General features: G+C 33.9%; 1 protein-coding gene across 1 annotated transcript; it reads left to right on the forward strand.

The window, feature by feature from the left end:
- The first annotated feature begins 3,666 nt into the window (after window positions 1-3,666).
- Window positions 3,667-11,634, forward strand: LOC107485952 (protein transport protein SEC16B homolog). Its single transcript, XM_052254927.1, is given in 15 exon segments — window positions 3,667-3,827; window positions 3,958-5,883; window positions 5,987-6,292; window positions 7,062-7,190; window positions 7,273-7,395; window positions 7,539-7,706; window positions 7,843-7,968; window positions 8,066-8,200; window positions 8,497-8,624; window positions 8,700-8,808; window positions 8,888-9,211; window positions 9,340-9,471; window positions 9,563-9,630; window positions 9,632-9,760; window positions 10,413-11,634. Coding segments are annotated over 14 exon segments (4,107 nt in total). The 5' UTR covers window positions 3,667-3,827; window positions 3,958-4,179; the 3' UTR covers window positions 10,939-11,634.
- The last annotated feature ends 10,447 nt before the right edge of the window (window positions 11,635-22,081 follow it).

Here is a 22,081-nt window from a genome sequence, read left to right on the forward strand (position 1 = left end):
GGAATATATGCAGTAAGTTGTTCAGATGTAATATTGTCTGAAAATGTGGTGGAGGATCAATACTTCCATCAGATGTTTCATTACGTAAAAATGGTGAGACTTAGAACCAGTGCTTCTAGCAGACCTTGTGTGAAAATGGTTATTTTTCATAGAGTCAAGAAGAAAAGTAGAATTTTTTTGTTTTAAAATTAATTTTTTTTAAGTAAGTGGTAGAATGACTTTTCCAGAAGCAAAAAGTCATATATTTCTACTTCTTTAAAAAGCTACAAATTAACTTTTCGGAAGTTAAATTTTTTTTTAAAATAGTGCCAAACACATAAATTGTGACTTTTTATACTCCAAAAGTAAAAAAAATAGCTTCTGCTACTTCCCAAACGGGCTCACATATTTTGCTTGATAAATTGATAGAAAGATATAAAATGTCTATTGTTTATTATCGTGGAAAATCAAATTAGTTTATTTTTGGAGACTAATTAATTCGAAGTTAAAATTTTCAAGGACTTAATTATTATTTTACTCTGAAAATTAGTTTTTCCAATATTTAGTCTTAATTCAATTAAATTTTATATTATTTTTAATTATTTTATTAATATAATTATACAAATAGTAAAATTTTATTCATTCTTTATTAAAAAAATATTATGTCTCTAAGATAATACTAATTTCATTCCATCAATCAGTTTTAATATAAATTTTAATTTTAAATTATTTCACTTTTTAAAAATATTAATAATAACACTCTATAAACATTTTATTAGCCACATACTAGTAAAACTTTTTACTATTAGATTAAATTATTTCTAGTGGTATGACATCAATAAAATCATAGTGATGAAAGTTGAACTTGTCCTACTATTTTCTTTAAATTATACATGAATCCAAGTATGGATATTTTCTCCTACTAATATCACCACATTTCCCTCTAAAATTTTATTGTTTTTCTTTACGGACAAGATAGCCAGATATTTGGCATTTGTTTAGACACATAATGTCCCTTGCTGGAGTGGCAAAATACCATCTATGGAAGAAGAAGGTAGAATTGCATGCAAATCCACACGTACTCTTGTCTAGGGCTCCTTTTTCTATAAACTATTAAATATTAAACAATATATATAATTTCACAACAATTTCAATAAATTTATAATTTCTAAAAACATAAAAAAATTATAATTTTTAAATTGACACACATTAACGTCTTTGTAATTATAAATATATAATAAATATAATTATAAACCAAGTTTTCATCCAAAACATAATTATAAATATTGTTCCCAAAACAAAATAAAGATAATCCAAAACATAATTATAAATATTGTCTCTAAAATAAAATAAATATAATCCAAAATACTCAATTTTCATCTTCATTCTTTTGTAAGTTGGGTTGGAGAAAGTTGGATTTTAGTAAAAAAATTGTAAAAATACCCTAGGCTAAAAAAATCTCAAGCCCGGCGGGGAAGCCCGCCCCGCCCCGCCAAAGCCCGCCAAAGCTCGCGGTTTAAGCGGTGCGGGTTAGGCGGGCTTTTACTATTTGGCGGTCCCAATTTTCCAGCCCAGCCCGCCTTATTTGGCGGGTTATGCGGGCCGGCCCGGCGGATTTAGGCCCGTTTGCCACTCCTACTCTTATCTTCTTTTTCTTCAACGATAACTGAATATTGAAAAACAAAAATCTGGCAGTAAAGTGACAAATAAAACCAGAAAAAGAATTATCGGTGATTTTTGCTTTAATACTGATGATTTTTAAGTATGTATTTATTTGATAATTAAAAATAAAAAATCTTTTCAAATAACTTCTTGATGCAAATTATTTTTAATTTTTATACTTTATGATTATTATTTAGGAATTTCATAAATATGAATGCACAATGATTTACAATGAATAGGAAGATAATTAAAAAAAATCATTTTTAATGTTTAATAGTTTAAATAAATTATAAATACACACCAAAAAATTAAATTATAATAACTAATATTTTTTCGTTTTTATATATTCTTAAAGAAGATACTTATACAATTAAGTATTTTAATATCTATTTGTGCCTATTATAACACATTTTGAATTTTAGGCCCTATTAAATTAACCTTTTATTTAGTACATGTGTATAATAAAAACAAATGTAAAATTAAGGACAATTTAAGAAAATAAAACATATGACTTTCAAAATTACGAAAATGAACTTTTGCAGTTTGAATATGAAAATGTAATTTTTTACAAATTTATGTAAATCATGGAAGAGTCCCACGGATTTAAAATACACGTAAACCGTTGAAAAGATTCTACGGTTTACGATGATAAAGCATTTAGGAAGAAACTGTGGTAGGGATTCTTCGGTTTCTATGAGAATACAAAAATATGCATAAACTGTGAAAGGGATCTAATGTGAATGAATGGTGTGATAATAGCGTGTCATTTTTATTTCAGTAATTTGCCCTTTTATTTGTTTTATGCTTAAAAAATTGAAAAGATTCTAAAATAATAATACAAAATAGAGAGTACATTTGAACTTTGTTAAAAGAAAAAGTTGAGTATACTAAATGGTTGTTGACATGGCGAGACTTTCGAAATGCTTGTCCTAATAATGTTGTAAGCTTGCAACTTCTCTTGAGGCTTATTTTTTTCTTTTATTTTAAATTTATCCTTTTTAAGTCACCAAAAAAAATTATTACTATTTAATTTAAATTATATTAGATTAAATCAGAATAGTTTGAATAATAAATTTAAATTAGCACCGTATAAATTAATTATTTGTATAAAATTAAATTAGATTAAAAAGTATAAATCAAATCAATATTATTCAAATCGTTTAAAATTATATTATTTTTATAATTTGAATAAATTCAAAATGTACTATAAAATATAATCTTATTTCGTTCACAGTATAAATGATAGATGTAAATATATCCTACTCACTTTATGTTGGTATATATAGTAAAACTCGTGTATAAATCGTTGGATCCTTTCCACGGTTTATGTGATTTACGTGTATTTTAAATTTGTAGAACTCCTTCCATAGTTTACATAAATTTGTAAAAAATTACATTTTCGTATCCAAATTACAAAAATTGTATTTTTATAATTTTAAAAGTCAAATATTTTATTTTTGTAAATTTCTAAAATTAATTAAGATATAGTAAAAACTTTATTATTTGACATGTTGACCAAGAATTACTGTATGTTTATAGAATATATAATTTTGTTTTGAATCTAATTTTTCTTAGGTTGTTTTATAAAAAATTTATATATACATTTAATTATATTTAAACTTATATATAATCTTAAAAAATCATTATTTTAAAAAACAAAAATAATTATATTGACTATTTAAAGTTTTTACAATATTAATCTATTAAAATTAGAATTTAATTTTGATATACTAATTCCATATAAATAGTTTTATATATGTATTCAATTAGGTAATGCTACATCAATAAAAATAACTATCTTTTATATTAATCATATAAATAATAATCTGATAAATATAATTATATAACTGTATATTTTATGATAAGAATTAAAAAGTCAAATGTCTTTCCTATCTTGTTATCAAAGATTACTCTGGCTTATAACTTTATAGTTAAGAACAGATTGTTATTTTTATTTCAGTTAAAAATCAAGTTGTCATAAAAGAAAGGGTGCTGAATTGAGGGTTGATGCCACAATAAATAAATAATCCAAAATTGAAATACGAGGGTAGTTCTCTTTGTGACGGTGGTAGGTGGAGTGTTGCGAGATCGAGGGCTTTCGTCTGTTTACTAATTTTCTCTCTCTTTTCGTGTGTCTCTGATTCTCTTTCAGTTCTTCGAAAAAACAAAATTTTCATTGCGCACAGGTTTGATTTTTCATCTTTTTTTTTTCCGTCCTTTTGCTTCGCGGCACAAAACGGTGCGTTTGATCGAGGCTGAAGCTTTGCAGTTTCCGGGTAATGCTCTTTCCTTCGAATTTTCCTCGTTGATTTGCAGGTTCTCCGATTTCGTCGATTTTGGAGTTCGCAGATCTTGCGACTTCGGCAACTCGAGATTGTGCTTGTTTTTTGGAGCAGTGAATTCTTGAGTCTTTTGGATCTCGAGTTAAAGCTCCGTTACGGAGGTTAGGATTTTTTGTTAGAAGGCGAAATTAGGGATTGTATAGTGGGAATAGGGAATTGAGTTTTTGGTTGGCAAGGATTAGGGTTTTTGGAGGAGATGGCTTCGAATCCTCCATTTCAGTTGGAGGATCAGACGGATGAGGATTTCTTCGATAAGCTGGTTGAGGACGATGATGTCCACGTGGCACCTGTTAAGCCCATGGCTCAAGATGTAAGCAGTGATTCCGATGATGCCGCCAAAGTGTTTGCAAATCTGGGAATCGGTGATGCCGATGCCACCGTCGCTTCTGAAAATTCAGGTGTTGGCAAGAGTGGGATTGAGCTGAATAGAGAAGATGATGGCAATAAATCCAATGTTGGAACCGTTGCAGGTGATTATGAAAAGGGAGGTTTTATGGCGTCCTTGAGTGAAGGGACTGTAGATCCAGGAATACATGGAACCGGATCCGATGTTTTGAAGGATTCAAATGCCAGCAAGAGCAATGGAACTGCCGGTCCAGAGATTAAGCAAGTCGGTTGGAATGCTTTTAATATGGATTCTAGTGGAGGCGAAGGCTTTTCCGACTTTTTCAGTGAATTTGGGGATCAGTCTAGTGGGGATTTTGGTGCGAAAGTGTATGGTGGTTCTAATGGTGAAGTGAAACATGATGAGGTGAAACATGATAATGGAATCCAAAGTGATGGATTTAACAGTTCGGTTACGTATGCCCAATACCAAGAGGGTCAAGCTTATGATGCATCTCTTGGAAATAGCACAAGTGGTCAAGATCTCGGTAGCAGCCAGGACTGGGAGAGTCTTTATCCTGGATGGAAGTATGACTACAATACTGGGCAATGGTATCAAGTAGATGACAATGCAACAGCTGCAACTCAGGGAAGCACTGATGGCAATGCAGCAGTGGCAGCAGGTTGGCCTGCTGCTTCTGATGCTGCAGCAGAGATCTCCTATGAGCAACAACCTTCTCAGTCAATTGCAGGAACATTAGCCCAATCTGGTACAACTGAAAGTGTATCTAACTGGAATCAGGTTTCGCAAGGGAACAATGGGTATCCAGAACATATGTATTTCGATCCTCAATATCCCGGTTGGTATTATGACACAATTGCCCAAGAATGGCGCTCATTAGATACTTACAATTCATCAGTTCAATCCACGGCTCAGGGACTAGAAAATGGTCATGCTTCTACTGGTTCTTTTTTGCATACGGATAATAATTTGTATACAGAATTCGGCCAAGCTGGCAGTTATGGCTCACAGGATGTTAGTGGTCAAGCTGTGGATGGCAGATGGAGTGGTTCGTATGGTGTTAACCATCAGCAAGGCTGGAACACTTACACGACTGAATCTGTTAATAGAAGTGGGGATCATGCATCTTCTGTTGGAAACAAGCAATTGGATCATTCTTATGGATCAAGTATTTCTGTAAAAGATCAACAGAGTACTTCTAGTTCATTTGGATCAGTTCCTATGTATAATAAAGTGAACCACAATCATCATCAATCTAATGGTAGTGTTGGAGTGCAAAGCTTTGCTCCTAGTGCAGATCATACTCAACATTTAAATTATTCAAATACAAAGTATGATGAGCACCAGAGTTTCTCAAATGATTACGCTGAAAGTCAGAAATCCTTTAGTTACTCCCAGCAATCATTTCAGAGCGGGAATCAGTATTCTTACGCTCCTCATGCTGGAAGATCATCAGCTGGACGTCCTCCCCATGCCTTGGTGACCTTTGGATTTGGTGGAAAACTTGTTGTAATGAAGGATTCTAGTCTCATGAGCTCATCCTTTGGTAGCCAGGTTAATTCTTAATTTGCTCTAAAGTGTTTTGATCTATGCTTACATAGTTAAATCTTAATTTAGTTTCTACAATGATTAACTCTATCATTGGCTTTCTCTGAAGGATGCTGCTGTTCAAGGTTCAGTTTCTGTGTTGAACGTGATGGAAGTTGTCAGGGGAAGCATGGGTTCTTCCAGTGATTATTTTCATGCACTGACCCAGCAATCTTTCCCAGGACCTTTGGTTGGTGGGAGTGTAGGAAGTAAAGATTTGTACAAATGGATAGATGAGCGGATTGCAAACTGTGGATCACCTGATATGGATTATAAGAAAGGTGAAAGGTTGAGACTCCTTCTCTCCTTGCTTAAAATAGCCTGCCAACATTATGGGAAATTACGTTCTCCATTTGGCACAGATACCATACTGAAAGTAAGTTAAATCTATATGCTTGTGAATTATTTATCGTTTCCTTGTTTTTTGCCGTTGTTCATTTAATTTTCCATACCTTTAACAATGAAGTTCTGTTGAGAGATGTTATGTGCATTGAAGCAACTGCAAAAGTATTAGTTTCTGCTGTTATATGCATAATTGCATATGTTGCACACCTAGTTCTCTACCTTCTATATTTGCTACCCTTCATGTTGCTGTACTATTGATGCAAATGGAATCTACCTTTTCTTTTTCCTGCATGTTTCAGTCAACTCTTTTTGAACGCTTTATTAAATTATAATTGATCTCCAACGTGGCTTCTATTCCCTATTCTCTTTCCATGGTTTAACAATTATGGAAAGCTGATTTCTCATTCATAGTGCTGTGTGTTAACAAGGAAAGAATTTGGGTAGACGTGGACAGTGGTATCCACTCTAGCTTAGCAAGAGGAGGACAGTTTTATGGCTTTTAAGGGGTGCTAATATAAGGTTTCAAACGTTCTAATAATAATAATAAGTTAATAACAAGGCCTCAAATGCATATAGGCAGACTGAAGGAATTCAGTTGGTGATTAATTTGGCTGCTGTAACTGTCTGGATTATCTGTACCCAACGCCCTGAAATATTTTTGGTTGATTTCGATTAGTTATGAATTATGATTAACTTTATTACTTATCATGTTCCTTTAGTTTAAATTCAGAGTCATTAATGTTGTAATGCTGTTCATCTCATGAAAAACCAGGATTGGTAACTTTTGGAATTAAATGCAGGAAAATGATACTCCTGAATCAGCAGTTGCAAAACTCTTTGCATCAGTCAAGATGACTAGTAAGGATTTCACTCAGTATGGCATCCTGAGCCATTGCCTGCAAAACTTGCCTCCAGAAGAAAGAATGCGGGTGTGTATTAATTCCTGACTATGCTCCCATCCTCTAGGGTTTGTTGAATTTGCACGCATTAATTATTTTGCTTTTGATCTAGGCTACGGCTTCTGAGGTACAAAATCTTCTTGTCTCGGGCAAAAAGAAGGAGGCTTTGCAATGTGCACAAGAAGGTCAATTGTGGGGCCCTGCACTTGTACTTGCTTCACAACTTGGTGAACAGGTCAGCTGCAAGTTTTAACTAATTGTATACTGGACACCTATTGATCCTGAATTGCTGAGCTAGACAGTCCCTTATGTCTTCTACAATCCTTTTTCATAATGCCGTTGTTGGGGGAATGAATTTGGTAAATATTTGCACTGCAGTTCTATGTTGATACAGTTAAGCAAATGGCCCTTCGACAACTGGTTGCAGGGTCACCTCTGCGCACATTATGCCTTCTAATTGCTGGACAACCTGCTGAAGTTTTCTCTGCTGACAGCTCAACTGGAGGGAATCCCAGTGCCTTTAATATGCCTGAGCAGTCTGCACAGGTGATATCAATAGGATAATACCATAATACACGGATTGACTTGTGTAATTTTAGATGTTTTCTTACTTTACGGTTTCAGTAGTTGCAAAGTTTATTGGTTTTTGATTGATTGGGAAAGTTAAAGTCTTGTTTTTCAGTTAGGATCTAATGCCATGCTTGATGATTGGGAAGAGAATCTGTCTGTAATAACTGCAAACAGAACCAAAGATGATGAACTAGTAATTATTCATTTAGGTGATAGCTTGTGGAAGGAGAGAAGTGAGGTATACTTTTTCTCAATCTATGTTTTTTTTATTATTGATTTTTTGTTCTTTTAAAAATAATTTCAGTATCTTTTCTTATTTGATATTTGTACTTTAGATCACCGCTGCACACATATGCTATTTAGTTGCTGAAGCAAACTTTGAGTCATACTCAGACAGTGCAAGGCTCTGTCTATTAGGAGCAGATCACTGGAAATTTCCTCGAACTTATGCTAGTCCAGAAGCTATCCAGGTTCGTTGAAATCTCGTGAGCTCTTAAGTTAGCTTTTGCACAAAATTGGTTGTTCTATTGCTTGTACATGTTTTGAATGTACTTTGGGGATCTTTAAACTTACATCTTTGGTATTCTCCAATCCTAGGTTAATCAGAAAAATACTGTAACATCTTTAAAACCTTGTGATCTCTCTGTGACAGAATTGTGCTACCTTGACATCTATCTGTAAAATAACATTATCCTCAATATGATTCACTTTTTGTAAGTTGTGTTTCTATACCTGCTCAAAACTTCTCTATTGGTTACGTGAACAGAGAACTGAATTATACGAATATTCGAAGGTGATTGGAAACTCCCAGTTTATTTTGGTTCCATTCCAGCCATATAAGCTTATATATGCCTATATGCTTGCTGAAGTGGGAAAGATTTCAGACTCGTTGAAGTAAGTCCATATTTTGTGATCTATGATTCTAGCTTTTGTGTTCCCAAACTAATAATCATTATTCTCTGACATCAGGTACTGTCAAGCAGCATTGAAATCCTTAAAAATTGGCAGGACACCGGAAGTAGAAACATGGAAACAATTGGTATTGTCTCTTGAGGAGAGGATTAGAACCCACCAACAGGTACTTCCTTACCATGATTGAGTCTTCAGTGTTTTGATAGTCTTGGCAATGTTCATCTCCTTTAACAATATCTATTCAGGGTGGATATGCTGCAAATTTGGCTCCTGCAAAGTTAGTGGGCAAATTGCTCAACTTTTTTGATAGTACTGCTCATAAAGTTGTTGGTGGATTGCCCCCGCCTGCTCCATCATCATCACAAGGAACTGTACATGGAAATGAACAGCATCATCACTCTGTGGCACACACGCAGAGAGTAGCCAGTAGCCAATCAACGATGGCCATGTCATCCTTAGTTCCATCTGTTTCTATGGAACCCATAACCGAGTGGACAACTGACAATAATAAAATGACAATGCCCAATAGAAGTGTTTCGGAGCCAGACTTTGGTAGAAGCCCCAGACAGGTGTGTGATTAATATGAAAGGTGTATTTTGGACATTTTCTGCTTCTGCTTTTCATGTGTTTGGTTGAGTTCTAGTATTGTATTTTAACTTCAAAAATAAAAGAATGAAGTTGTTCTCTTTCATCATAGGAAACTTCACCTGATGCACAAGTACGAGAGGCAGTATCAGGGGGAACTACACACTTCTCCCGTTTTGGTTTTGGCTCACAACTTTTGCAAAAGACGGTGGGGTTAGTCTTGAGGCCTCGCACTGGCAAACAGGTATTATTAGTTGTTCAATATTCCATGCTTTATTTTCTTTTTCTATTCACAGTGATTGCCAATTTGAAGGGCTTTATTCTGCTCTATGAAGGCTAAATTGGGTGAAAAGAACAAATTCTACTATGATGAAAAACTGAAGAGATGGGTAGAGGAAGGTGCTATTACAAACAGAAGGATCACCTTCCAATGGTGGCTCTGATTTGAGAACTTCAAGTTCTCCTGGGATGCCACCAATGCCACCTAGCACAAACCAATTCTCTGCACGTGGCCGCATGGGTGTTCGGTCAAGGTAATATAATTTTTAATCTTCAATGATCATGTTGCTATTGGAAGCAGAGTTCAACTTTGCTATATGCAATAATTGTCTGTTATCAATGTAAATTTGTCCTCCTGTTGTTGGTTTATCTACTAATTAAGAAACTGGAAGATGGAGATCTTTCAGAACCGTAAGAATTGTAGCCGTAAAAATATAAATAAGTATCAAGGGTGGTTTTTGTTCTAGTTTGTAGACTAACTATAATGTACACATTAGAAATATCAAATATGAAAAGTAATGAAATTAGGAAGAGCACATGTGAATCCACTCCTGGCTGCTGGTTGGTTTAAGTGGTGCACCACTTGTTTCCCTTTATATAGTGGCTGAGGATTGAGTCTTGGGAATGGGAAAAAAAAAGCGCAAGGAAATGTTTCTTACAGTGGATTGACTGGCTCAAACCAAGTTCGACACATGGTATGACACATGGTATTTGTAATTTAAACAGGAAAAAGATAAAATAGTATAAAAATAGAAAATTTAAAGGAAGATCATATGAGTGCTGCCTCTTGTTTGCAGCTCGATTACTTTCCTGAAACAAGGGGAAGAGTTTATTATCGATAGTCATTCTCTGTCATTTAATGCATTTGAATGCATAGAATTGATATAGCTTATATGGATTATCCAGGTATGTTGATACCTTCAACCAAGGTGGTGGAAGCTCTGCAAACTTATTTCAATCGCCACCTGTTGCATCTGTCAAACCTGCTCTTGGAGCCAATGCAAAGTTTTTCATTCCGTCTCCTGCACCATCATCAAATGACCAGACAATGACGGGTATAACAGAAAGCAATCAAGAAGATACCTCGAGTAATGAAAATCCGTCTACATCTTCAGGGAATGATTGGTCCCCCCAACCCCTCAGTCCCAAGCCACCATTGCCCAAACAAAAGTTTCCAAGTATGGGTCACATCTCAAACCAGGTAACAATGACAAATAGTGGCAACCCTGGTTCCCTTCAACGGCGAGCTTCATGGGATAGTAGTGTTAGCACTTCATTTAGCCCGTTGAGGAAGGGTGAAATTAGGCCTCTAGGGGAAGCTTTGGGACTGCCACCATCAGTGTATATGCCTAATCAGTTTTCTTCGATGAGCGCACCTCCTACAAGGAGTGGCAGTGGCAGTTTTAGTGATCTTCATGAGGTTGAACTTTGAGCAGATAATTCAGCTGTAAATATCAAATTTTATTTATGGTCATTATCATGGTTGGGATCTGAGACACAAGAATGGTGGTACAAGATCTCTTCCCCTGCCCCATTGTTCTATATAATATACATCATAGGTGTTATTTTACTTTAAATGCCAAGGTCACAGGTGGCTTTAGGTGGTGGTGGTGGTGGTGGTGGCCTTCTAGTAAGGGATAGGCCCACTTACTTTGGCGAGCAGTAACCAATTTGAAGAGCCTCCTCCAACTCGGTTCTTTTCATGTCCATAAACAGTTGAACTCTGAAACAGCAGCCATCTCCAACCTCGCATCTTCGTTGAGCCTACTCTCCCCCACCAACGGGCAGCATGGCGGTGCCGATCACCACTGCAATCCATGCTGCCACAACTCTTGTTGTACAACAATGCTACACTGCTATGAAGGACAGCCACCCGTGGCAACCTCGGTCTGCAACCCCATCTCCTGCCTTCAAAATGCCCAAATTTGATCCCTTCGCTACTGGCTCATCATCCTGCATGCTTGAGAAACACTGCCTCTTTCTCTTTGATTGTTTGGATTATTTTATTTTATTTTTTGACAACGGTCTCTAAACAGATATAGAAATGTGTAGGAATTTAAACTTGTTTGGATAAGAAAACAAATATAGAAACGAGACAAGCAAACAATTTTGTTTGTGTCTTTATTTCCATGGCCTTAGTATTTCTATATTTCTGAACTTTGATATTATCAAACAATTTTGGTTCACGCGTACAAGCCTAGGTTCCTGCTTTGCATAGTTGTGTAGACTGTAGAGGAAGAGTTGATTTCGATCTTGATGACTACCAGCTACGTCTTCAAATAGATGTAAAGAGTCGGTTCCAATTGTATGAAAATACTAGTTGAATGTCCGCACGGGAAGCCAACTAAGAATTCTAATATAACAAAATTATTATATACATTAGTTTTAACACAATAAACTTAGACCACAACCAAGCTTTCAAATTGTATATAAATATATAGATGCAACAAACAAAAGAAATAACAAAAACCACCAAATATTCAAGTACAATGCTTTTAATAAAAAAGGGGGATTTGGTGAACTTATACTAAGGGGTTGAGTGAGTTTTTAAGAAAATATTTTTTTTGAGTTATTTTTTTTAAAGATCTTATGTAAAAGTAAAAAAAAAAATTTATGTTTGGATATCTCATGTAAAAAGATCTTTTTATCCATAAATTATATTTGGGTATAACAATATAAAAGTACTCTTTTGTTTGTTTATTACATGGCAAACATCTTTTTTTTTTGTTTTTAAGAAAAATAAATCTTTTAAAAGAAGATATAAATTATAGCTTCTCAAAAAAGATGTTTTTTTTTTAAATTTTTTTAGTGCTTTTAGTTTTACTAATAGAAATTTGCCAAACACGCTAAAAAATAAAAAAAGATTTCGAGTAAACTACCATTTCTAATCATAAAAGTTGAAAACGTTGACATATTTACCCATAGAAGACGAAAATTACTATTTGTACTCATAAAAAACGGCTTTTGCAAGCAAAATTATCTAAACCCTAAAAAATTAAATAAAATTCCTAGACTACCCTTCTCTCCACCACTACCACCATCATCTCTTCCCCCTCTCCCTCTCTCTCAATGTTTTCAACTACTCCAATTCCAAACTCTATCACCACTCTCCTCCCCAACTATCACCATCACTGCTGCCATTACCATCACCACCGCCACCATCACCACCCTTCCTCCTCCCTCTACCTTTTCGACTCCAATCTCATCTGCAGGCTCTGCTTCCCCCCCTTCAACCACTTCTTTTGTCTCACCACGCCAACCATAGAAGCAATAACTTGAAAATAAGAAAGATCAAAGCAAATTCTAATTACAGTCACATTCGTAATTCAATGCACAATCGACTGCCAACGATGCTGGTGCCACTACCGTCTCCCTTTGCCTCGACTGCCGCTCTCACCGCCACGACTCACTTCTCTCCGACACCCTCGCCCAATGGCAAGGTCCCGCTCTCCTCGCCTATAACGACGCCGTTTTTGCCGAGGAGGATTTCGTCAGCATCTCCAAGATTAAAGGCAGCAGCAAGCACGGCCAGGCCTGAAAGACCGGCCGCTTCGGGTATACTAACTTCACCTTTCTTCTCTTCTGCTTCGTTTTGATTCCTTGAGCTGAATTTGTTTGCCTTTAGTGATTTTTCTCAGGGTGTTTATTTTCCAAAAGTTTTGGCGGCAAATCCCGGAAAGCGGAAGGGGTTAGGGTGATGGTTGAGGAGGAGGGCGAGGCGGTGGTATTGAGAGGCGATGTGATCGATGTTGGGATTGGATTGCTGAGAACATTGAGAGAAAGGGGAGAGATGATGGTAGTAGTGGTGGAGAGAAGGGTAGTTTAGGAATTTTATTTAATTTTGTAGGGTCTAGATAATTTTGCTTGCAAAAGCCATTTTTATGGGTACAAATGGTAATTTTTGTCTTCTATAGATGTCAGCGTTTTTAACTTTTATGGTTAGAAATGGTAGTTTATTCAAAGATTATTTTTTAGCAAGATAATGATGCCCAAATAAACACTAAACATGACTAAAAAAATAAGCAATAACTTGTAACCACTATTTGGTTGAATTAACTTAATAGTAAAATTAAATAATTTAGATATAGAAAACGTTAATAAATTATATATGCACTCTAATAGTTGTGAAAGTAACTTTTTTTTAGGGTTAAGTACGATTTTAGTTCCGTATAGGTCGAAAATTTTTTCATCTCCAACCTATTTTTGTATATAAAATCGTCCCTAAAGTTTAAAATCAAGTTTTAAAATCGTTTTTTTTACTTAAATATTAAAACTTTGGACCAAATTACTCATAACAAAAAAATTATAAAATAAAAAAAAAGAAAAAATAAGAGAAAGAGAGTGTTTCTACTCCTGCGAAGAAGGAACGGAAGAAGAAGAAGGGAAAAGAGGAGAAAAAGCTGTCCAGGATCCACTTCTTCCTCCAATTCTACCGCCACGATTTTAAAACTAAGTTAAACGTTGGGGCCGATTTTGTATGAAAAAAAAAGGTTCAGAACGAAAAATTTTTTCGAACTATACATTAGGAACTAAAATCGTACTTAACTCTTTTTATTTATTTATATTTTAAGTTAGTAAACTTTAAACACTAACCTATAAAATTGATAGTCAAACAAAATTTTTTAATTAAAAAAATTAGTTTGATACAAACAATTCATTTTACATAGAATCAACAAAAGGATTACTCCTCAATAATGTAATATTGAAAAATATATATAATAAATTTTCTATCTCATTTATATCATCTATTCATTTTAAAGAATCTTATCTGACTTGAATCCAATTGTAGATCACATGCCAAGGTCAAAGAAGATAAATGTTCTAATCGTAGGAGTTGAAAGAAACTAAATCAGCCAATGGAGAATTATGATAAAATTGCTTAAATAAATTATATTACTTTCATAACTAATATTATAATTTATATAAAATTATTTCAATTCTTGAATAGACTAAAAACTTTAAGGATTGTGGTAACAGAAGTTATCCAGCACATTGATATAATAATAATAATAATAATAATAATAATAATAATAATAACAACAATAATAACTATTATTATTATCATCATCTCCTCTATAAGTGAAAGAAAACTAGTGGTTATTGTGTGTATAGCAGTGCGGAGAGTTTATTTGTGGCTAAACAGTTTTTTATTTTGTCAGAAAGGTTAGTGATGAATTATTATTATTATTATTTTTTGTTCGTAATTTAAGGTAATATTTTTATGTTTGTGAACTATTGTTGCTTGTTTTGTTTTTTTTTATTCTCCGTCTTTTTGTGCTTGTATGATTAGGTTCAAGAGTTTTTTTTATGCTATATTTCAATTGTTGAATAATGAGATTTTTTTATGCGGATTTAGGGATGACCTAGTGATTTAAAGAGTTTTTTTTGTTGATATTTGTTAATATTATAAGTGAATTGAGTAATGTGATTGTCTCTGTTAATTTGTTGTTCTAATGACGAAAAAAAAACAAAAATCAATCAGATGGATGTATTGAGAGAATATGTTTCATGACTTTCATCATAAAGATAAGTTATAGAAAGATAAAAATAAAATAACGATTTATTCACCTAATAACAAAGCATATGTTAGTGACCTTGATGATGATGATATATTAGATGTATTTTTTATAAAAAGTTATTACAAATAACTTGAGTATGATAAGATAGACGAATATTGGTGACATATTTTTAGGAGTAGTTTAGGTGTTGGCTTAAGAGTTTTGAATTCTGATAATGAGTTAAGAAAGATGTACTTTATGATTCAGAAGAACAATGACCTAGTTGATGTTTATTTTGTGAATAGAATGTTATCACCAGAAGTTATCACCAGAAGTTCTTGAGGAAAAGAAAATTGTGATGAGTCAAATGGCAATTTAAAGAGCAAGTCCTAACATTGAGATCTCCAAATCAAATAGTCCTCCCAAGACTAATGAAAAAGATACATCTATCTCCATTTTAAACCCCTTGCCAAAACAAGGAGCAGAATCCTACCCCATTTTCCACTCCAAACCCCTATCCAACAATAATGAACCCATTACCCTTGCGGTTAATAACCCCCTACCCAAAGCCAACGAAACCATTATCACATCCAAGTCTATTGCATGTGAGGTATTTAATACACGAATTAAAGAAGTAACAGCCAAGTCAATCATTACTCTTCTTGAAGAAGTCAGCAATGGCAAAAAATAAAGTTAAGTTGACTAACCATGTGGGTAAGTTACTACCTATAATTTAGAGTAGGCTAGAAAAAAAAAAAAGAAAGAGTCCAAAATTGGTATTCATTGTGGACTGGAGATGATGCTTACGAGATATTTGAGGTGCATGGATACTCTATAAACATGGTGGTGGACTTCCGCAAGAAGCTATGCACATGTCAGATTTGGATGTTAATAGATTAATATTTTATTCAAGTTTCATGGTATATAATTTATAATCTTTATTTCCTTTAAACTTATTTATAAGAGAAAATGATAAATAGGTTCTTGACCTTTTTATTAGTGGACATTTAAGTTCTTAAAAATTTGAAAATACATTTAAGTCCCTGATTTTTTTAAAATTTGGACATATCGATCCTTCATGTTCATTTGGGTATGTCAGACCTAACAGAAAAATCAAACTTCCCATTGTACTGACCTGATTGATACGGATGCATACGTGAGAGGGTTTTTAAAATGGGACAAATTACACAGGGATTGATGTGTCCAAATTTTAAAGAGGTCAGAGACTTAAATGCATTTTTAAATATTCAAGGACTTAAATGTCTGCGGATCAAAAAGTTAGAGATCAATTTATCATTTTTATTATTTATAATACTCACAACTTGTAGAAATAACTTGTGTACATACTTGTGCTACTCTTGCAAGAGTCAACAAGAAGCTTGTGGATTTTTGTCATAAGTGGTTGATCATGAACTCCTACAGAGATACTTATGCACATCATATAAATTATCTAAGTATGATAATCCACAAGAACCAAAGAGTAAGAAAAAATCTGGATCTCTCACAAAGAAAAAGAGAAAGGATGCAAATAAGGGTAACAAAAAAAACAAAAAAACTAACTTTAGTGAGATACTGAAAACACAACTTAAACTATCCACTTGTAGATACTGTCTGCAAAAGGGGTACACTAAGAGAGTATGTCCAAAGAACAAGAGTGATGATATTGCTGCTACTGCTAAGTCAAAGTCTAATGCTAGAAGAAATATTGCACCACAAGTTGAAATTGATCCAAATACTGAACCATAAGTTGTTACTGATCCTTTTATAGTCATTGCACTAGAAGTTGGTGGTGCTCTTTCTCAAAGTGGTGGACAAGAAGCACTTGGTCAAGCTCTTCCAAATTTTGTACCTTAGGCTATTGATGTGCAAGAAGTTATGATTGAACTATCTCAGCCAAACTACTATGATGCACAAGACTTTCAACTTGTAGTTAAATTTAGTTTTAACAAGGTTTATTCAATTATAGTTGCACACTTAACTTTAGATTTATTTTCTTGGAGTAGGCACCGCCTACAAGGCCACCTAAATTGCAAACCAGAAGAAAGTCCTCACTAACATAAGGTTTGTCACTGTGGATCCATTGCAAGGAGCAAGCTTAATCATAGCTTTCAGCTTGGCCAACTTTATAAAGTTTGCCCCAACTTTTGATTTCAAGCTACCAAGGAAGAAGTGAACTTGTTGATGCATTTGTGAATGATGCACAAGGAAGTTGGATTTTGTGAATGATGCATTTGTGTAATCTTTTGTGAATGATGTTAAACAATTAGGGTAACATGCTTTCTGTTTTGTTGAATACATAATATACTTTGATGAAAGTCCCTTATTTTAGTCTGTTTGGATTTAGAATTAGTCTTTTAATTTTTGGTGAACTTATTTCTGCTACAATTGATATTATGATATTGTTATGTCATTGTTAAGATACTCTTTTACTGGTATGATATTGTGTGTATGTTATGACAATCTCATCTTATTATTATGCAATTTTTATGCTATAGTGGAAATTTTTTCTTAGAATTTTCCTGTATAATAACACAGGATACCAAGGATAACAAGTTTGAACCTTAAAGTTGAAACTGAATCCTGCCAATTTTTTAATGTTATATTGTCGATTTTTTATTCTTATATCATATAATATCTTAACATTGAAACTAAATTTTCCTCAAACATTAAAAAGAAACTTCACACCTCCCGCTAACATTACAAATATGGCACAAACAACATCTAAATGTATAACTTTTGAGTTCTCACTTCAACTTCCAACTCTCTAATTCTTTATGCAAAATTGAGAATCACTTTGACACGTGCTCAAGAGGATATTTTTGGTATTTTAAAGTTAAGAGACAGAATGATAATATTATCTTTTTCAAAGATCTGTAGACTAAAAAAATTATACTGTATCAGTCTTGGACATCAAGAAGACAGACTTCGTCTCAAAAAGAGTGATATTAAAATGGCGGCACTCATAAAGCTCATTAGGCTAAATGAGGATATCAAGAATCCTAAGAGTGCTCTTCAAGTTCTTTGGAAATCACAAATTTAGTATTAATTTTTGAAATTATTTAGTCCATATTTCAGTTTGATTTGTTGTTAAGATTTGTCATAAGACTTTATTTAGTTTTGATTTGTTTAGTAATATTTTTACGTGTTTTAAATTTAAATCAAATCTGGTCTAATCTAATAAAATCAAATCTGATTTAAATTAATTATCATATCTATAGAATTTTAAATTTAAACCAAATCTGATTTAAATTTAGTTAGGGTTAATTTTAGAGTCATATCTAGAAAGATTTGGCCTATTTTTAGGCTAAATTGTTAGGGGTTTATTTAAACACTTTTTATGAGACAATTTAGATAGTTTTGGATGAATAAATTTTTGTGGTTGCTTTATGTATGTATTTTTATGTGTGAACAAGTGAGGTGAGTGATTTACTTTGCTTGTTACTTGAAAAAATTTGAAAGATCCAACCTAAGCTAATTCTTAGTGTTAGTTCATTTATTTTTATCCTTTTGATCTAAGTTGTCAAGGACAAGCTCTTTGAAGGTCTAGTAGAAAAAATTCTTTCGATGACCTAGGTTGCTAAGAACAGGTTTCTTAGAGGTTTAATAGAAAAACCTCCATATCTATTTTCTGTGTTTCTGCTGTGTCTTTTCTTAGTTTTTCATCTCTTGTTCTTACTTATTTTTTTTTTATCACACTTGGCCAATATTATCTACAGAATTCACTCTTTCACCCATCTCTTGTCTGTTGTCAACCCACACAAATAATCTGCATCGTCTCTTCCAGTGATCTGCAACAAGGAATTTGGCCTTCAAACATAATCCATTAACAAACATGAAAGAACTAAGACAGTTTCTTACATTGTAAATGGGACATCCAAAGAATGGCTTATTAGGGTTAGACTCTGTTATTGACTAGTGAAAGACAAGGTAGTAGCCACAACTACACCACTCTGGTAGCCTCGATGCTCTTGTATGACTTTGAGTCCTCATGGTTGATCGCATAGAACTCTGGCTCATACCTGCAATGTTTACCCTAAACTTGAAATGATGCACAAAGAGGAAGAAGAAGGACGTTGTCTGATTTAGCTTATAAAGGAAGACAAAGACCAAATTAGTGCGATTACACTTATTTACTAGCTCAGCTAGCCATTACCATGTTCATCATGAAAAGGATTCAACGTTTTCTATTTTATATTATAAAGGGAGAAAATGGTTAAATTGGTGCGACTACACTTATTTGTTAGCTCAGCTAGCTATTACCATGTTCAACGTGGCAAGAATTCTCTGGTTTATGTTATAAAGAGAGAAAAGGGTCAAATTGGTGCGATTAGACTTATTTGCTAGCTTGGCTAGCCATTATCATGTCTAACATAATAAGGACCAAGCTACGTCACTTACGATATTAGTGTTCTGATAACAGAAAATAGAGATGGAATTATCATGATGTATTTTATCGAATTTAGAGGACTAAATTAATATAATTGAGATCTGAAGGCTATTTCAGAATAACTCACGAATCTCAAAAATCAAAGTAGGGCTTAACTCTATCATATCACATAAAAAGGATGTAGTACCGTACATGTGAATTTTATTACAATTAAAGAAAAGAATAATCAATTACATATTAGTGTCCATGAATACATTACGGTTACGAAACAATGAATGAACGGATTTCCAATGGTTAACAACAGAAAAAAATAACTAAATAAAGAATATGATTATAGCAAATTAGCAATAAATTATTTTTCCGATGCAATAAGCTAAGCTAAGCATCAGAAGGTGCAATCTAATGTCTGCCATTTACAAAACTCTTGACTAGGAATGGACGGGATACTTCATAATCAAGTTCTTGGGCCAGCGAGGCCCTACTTATTGTCGATGCTCCTGGGCCCAAGCACTTGTATACCCCAAAAAATGTAGTCCTGAAATAATTAAGTTTTGAAAACTATTATGCTAAAAAAAAGTTTTGAAAACTAATATCTCTAATATTTTTAAAGACAACCATGCTATATGTAACACCCTAATATTCAAATCTTTATGCTCGAGTCATAAGTCAATGATATTACGGTGGTACGACTCTCAAGTAGATCTTTAATCATAAAATAAGTATAATTGAAAGGAGTATTATTCGAGAAACTTGAAAAGGAGTAAAAATAAAATCGCGAAAACGTTTTACTCACGTTCGACAACTAACAGATAAAGCGTGAAGTCAAAAGCGATGCACGGCTAAAGGCATAAATGAGATTAAGAGATAGATAACCGATAGATATATATAACATAAGTAAATAGTCACTAGTCGCGACCCACGAAGTTTAGGCCGGCTAGGATACAGTATGAAAGTAGTTGACAACAGAATCTCCTAATCTCTCCCAAAAAAAACATCAGAGCCTTTATAGGCAATTTCAAAAGAGTTCAATACATAATATAATATTTTCAAAACAAAAGTGGAGAGATTCTAAGAAAAGTATAAAGTAGAGAATATAAAGATCTTCGCCGTCTCTCAGATGAACTACAGCTCATTTCTGAGCACTTGGACCTGTATCTGAAAAACAAGAGATATATATACGGAATGAGAATCCACGACCCATGGGTTCCCAGTACGGTAAAAGTGCCAAATAAATACAATGCACTGCAATAAAAACTCACTAAGCATCCTAAACTTCTTTTCACCAAACATTCACCCTATGATCTCGCTAATCCATAATTAGGCAACTGTCATAAGGGAATGCTAAATCTAATTCATCTTTCTCATGCTTCTCAACTTGCTAACTCTCTAACAAACCAGGACCAGAATTTTAAATAAAACCATCACCAGTTATTCTGCCTCACCAATACTATATCAATACATCATATCCTCACCTGAAGCAAGTGAATTCACTTCAAAAAATGCACATGAAAAACAACAAACAACACAAAACAAGAAATCATCAAGATCAAACAAGAAGACTTGTCAAGAACAACTTGAAGATCATGAAGAACACTATGAATGCATGGAATTTTCGAAAAAAAATGCAAGAAAAGTTTTAAAAGCATGCAATTGACACCAAACTTAAAAATTAACACAAGACTCAAACAAGAAACACAAAATATTTTTGATTTTTATGATTTTCTAATTTTTTTGTATTTTTATTTTAATTTTTTCGAAAAACATTTTTGGAAAAACGAAAAAGAAAAGAAAAATTTTGAAAAAGATTTTTGAAAAAATTTTTGAAAAGAAAATTACCTAATCTGAGCAACAAGATGAACCGTCAGTTGTCCATACTCGAACAATCCCCGGCAACGGCGCCAAAAACTTGGTGGACGAAATTGTGATTCCTATTTTCTTGTAATTGGATTTTAGAAATTGGCACTAGTGGACACAACTCCGTTCAACTAACCAGCAAGTGTACTGGGTCGTCCAAGTAATAAACGGCATCACCGTTGTCAATGGCTACATCCCATCCTCTCAGTGAAAACGTTCCTATGCTCTGTCACAGCACGGCTAATCATCTGTCGGTTCTCAATCAGGTTGGAATAGAATCCCTTGATTCTTTTGCGTCTGTCACTAACGCCCAGCCTTCAGGAGTTTGAAGCTCGTCACAGTCATTCAATCATAGAATCCTACTCGGAATACCACAGACAAGGTGAGACTTTCCGGATCCTCATAAATGCCGCCATCTATCTAGCTTATACCACGAAGATTCTGTTGGGGAATCTAAGAGATATGCGCCCAGCCTAGAGTAGAATGGAAGTGGTTGTCAGTCACGCACGTTTATAGGTGAGAATGATGATGAGTGTCATGGATCATCACATTCATCAAAGTTAAGTATAACATATATCTTGGAATAAGAATAGAGGAGAATTGAATAGAAAGTAATAATAATTGTATTGAAACTTGAGGTACAGCAGAGCTCCACACCCTTAATCTATGGTGTGCAGAAACTCCACCGTTGAAAATACATAAGTGAAAGAGGTTCAGGCATGGCCGAATGGCCAGCCCCCTGAATGTGATCAATAGCCTCCTAAGATGAAGAATAAAACAAAACTGAGACTGATCACTAGTCTCCTAAGATGAATAATAGATTAAAACTGAGACCA

This window comes from Arachis duranensis, chromosome 1, assembly GCF_000817695.3.
Source record: "Arachis duranensis cultivar V14167 chromosome 1, aradu.V14167.gnm2.J7QH, whole genome shotgun sequence".
Taxonomy (NCBI): Eukaryota; Viridiplantae; Streptophyta; class Magnoliopsida; order Fabales; family Fabaceae; genus Arachis; species Arachis duranensis.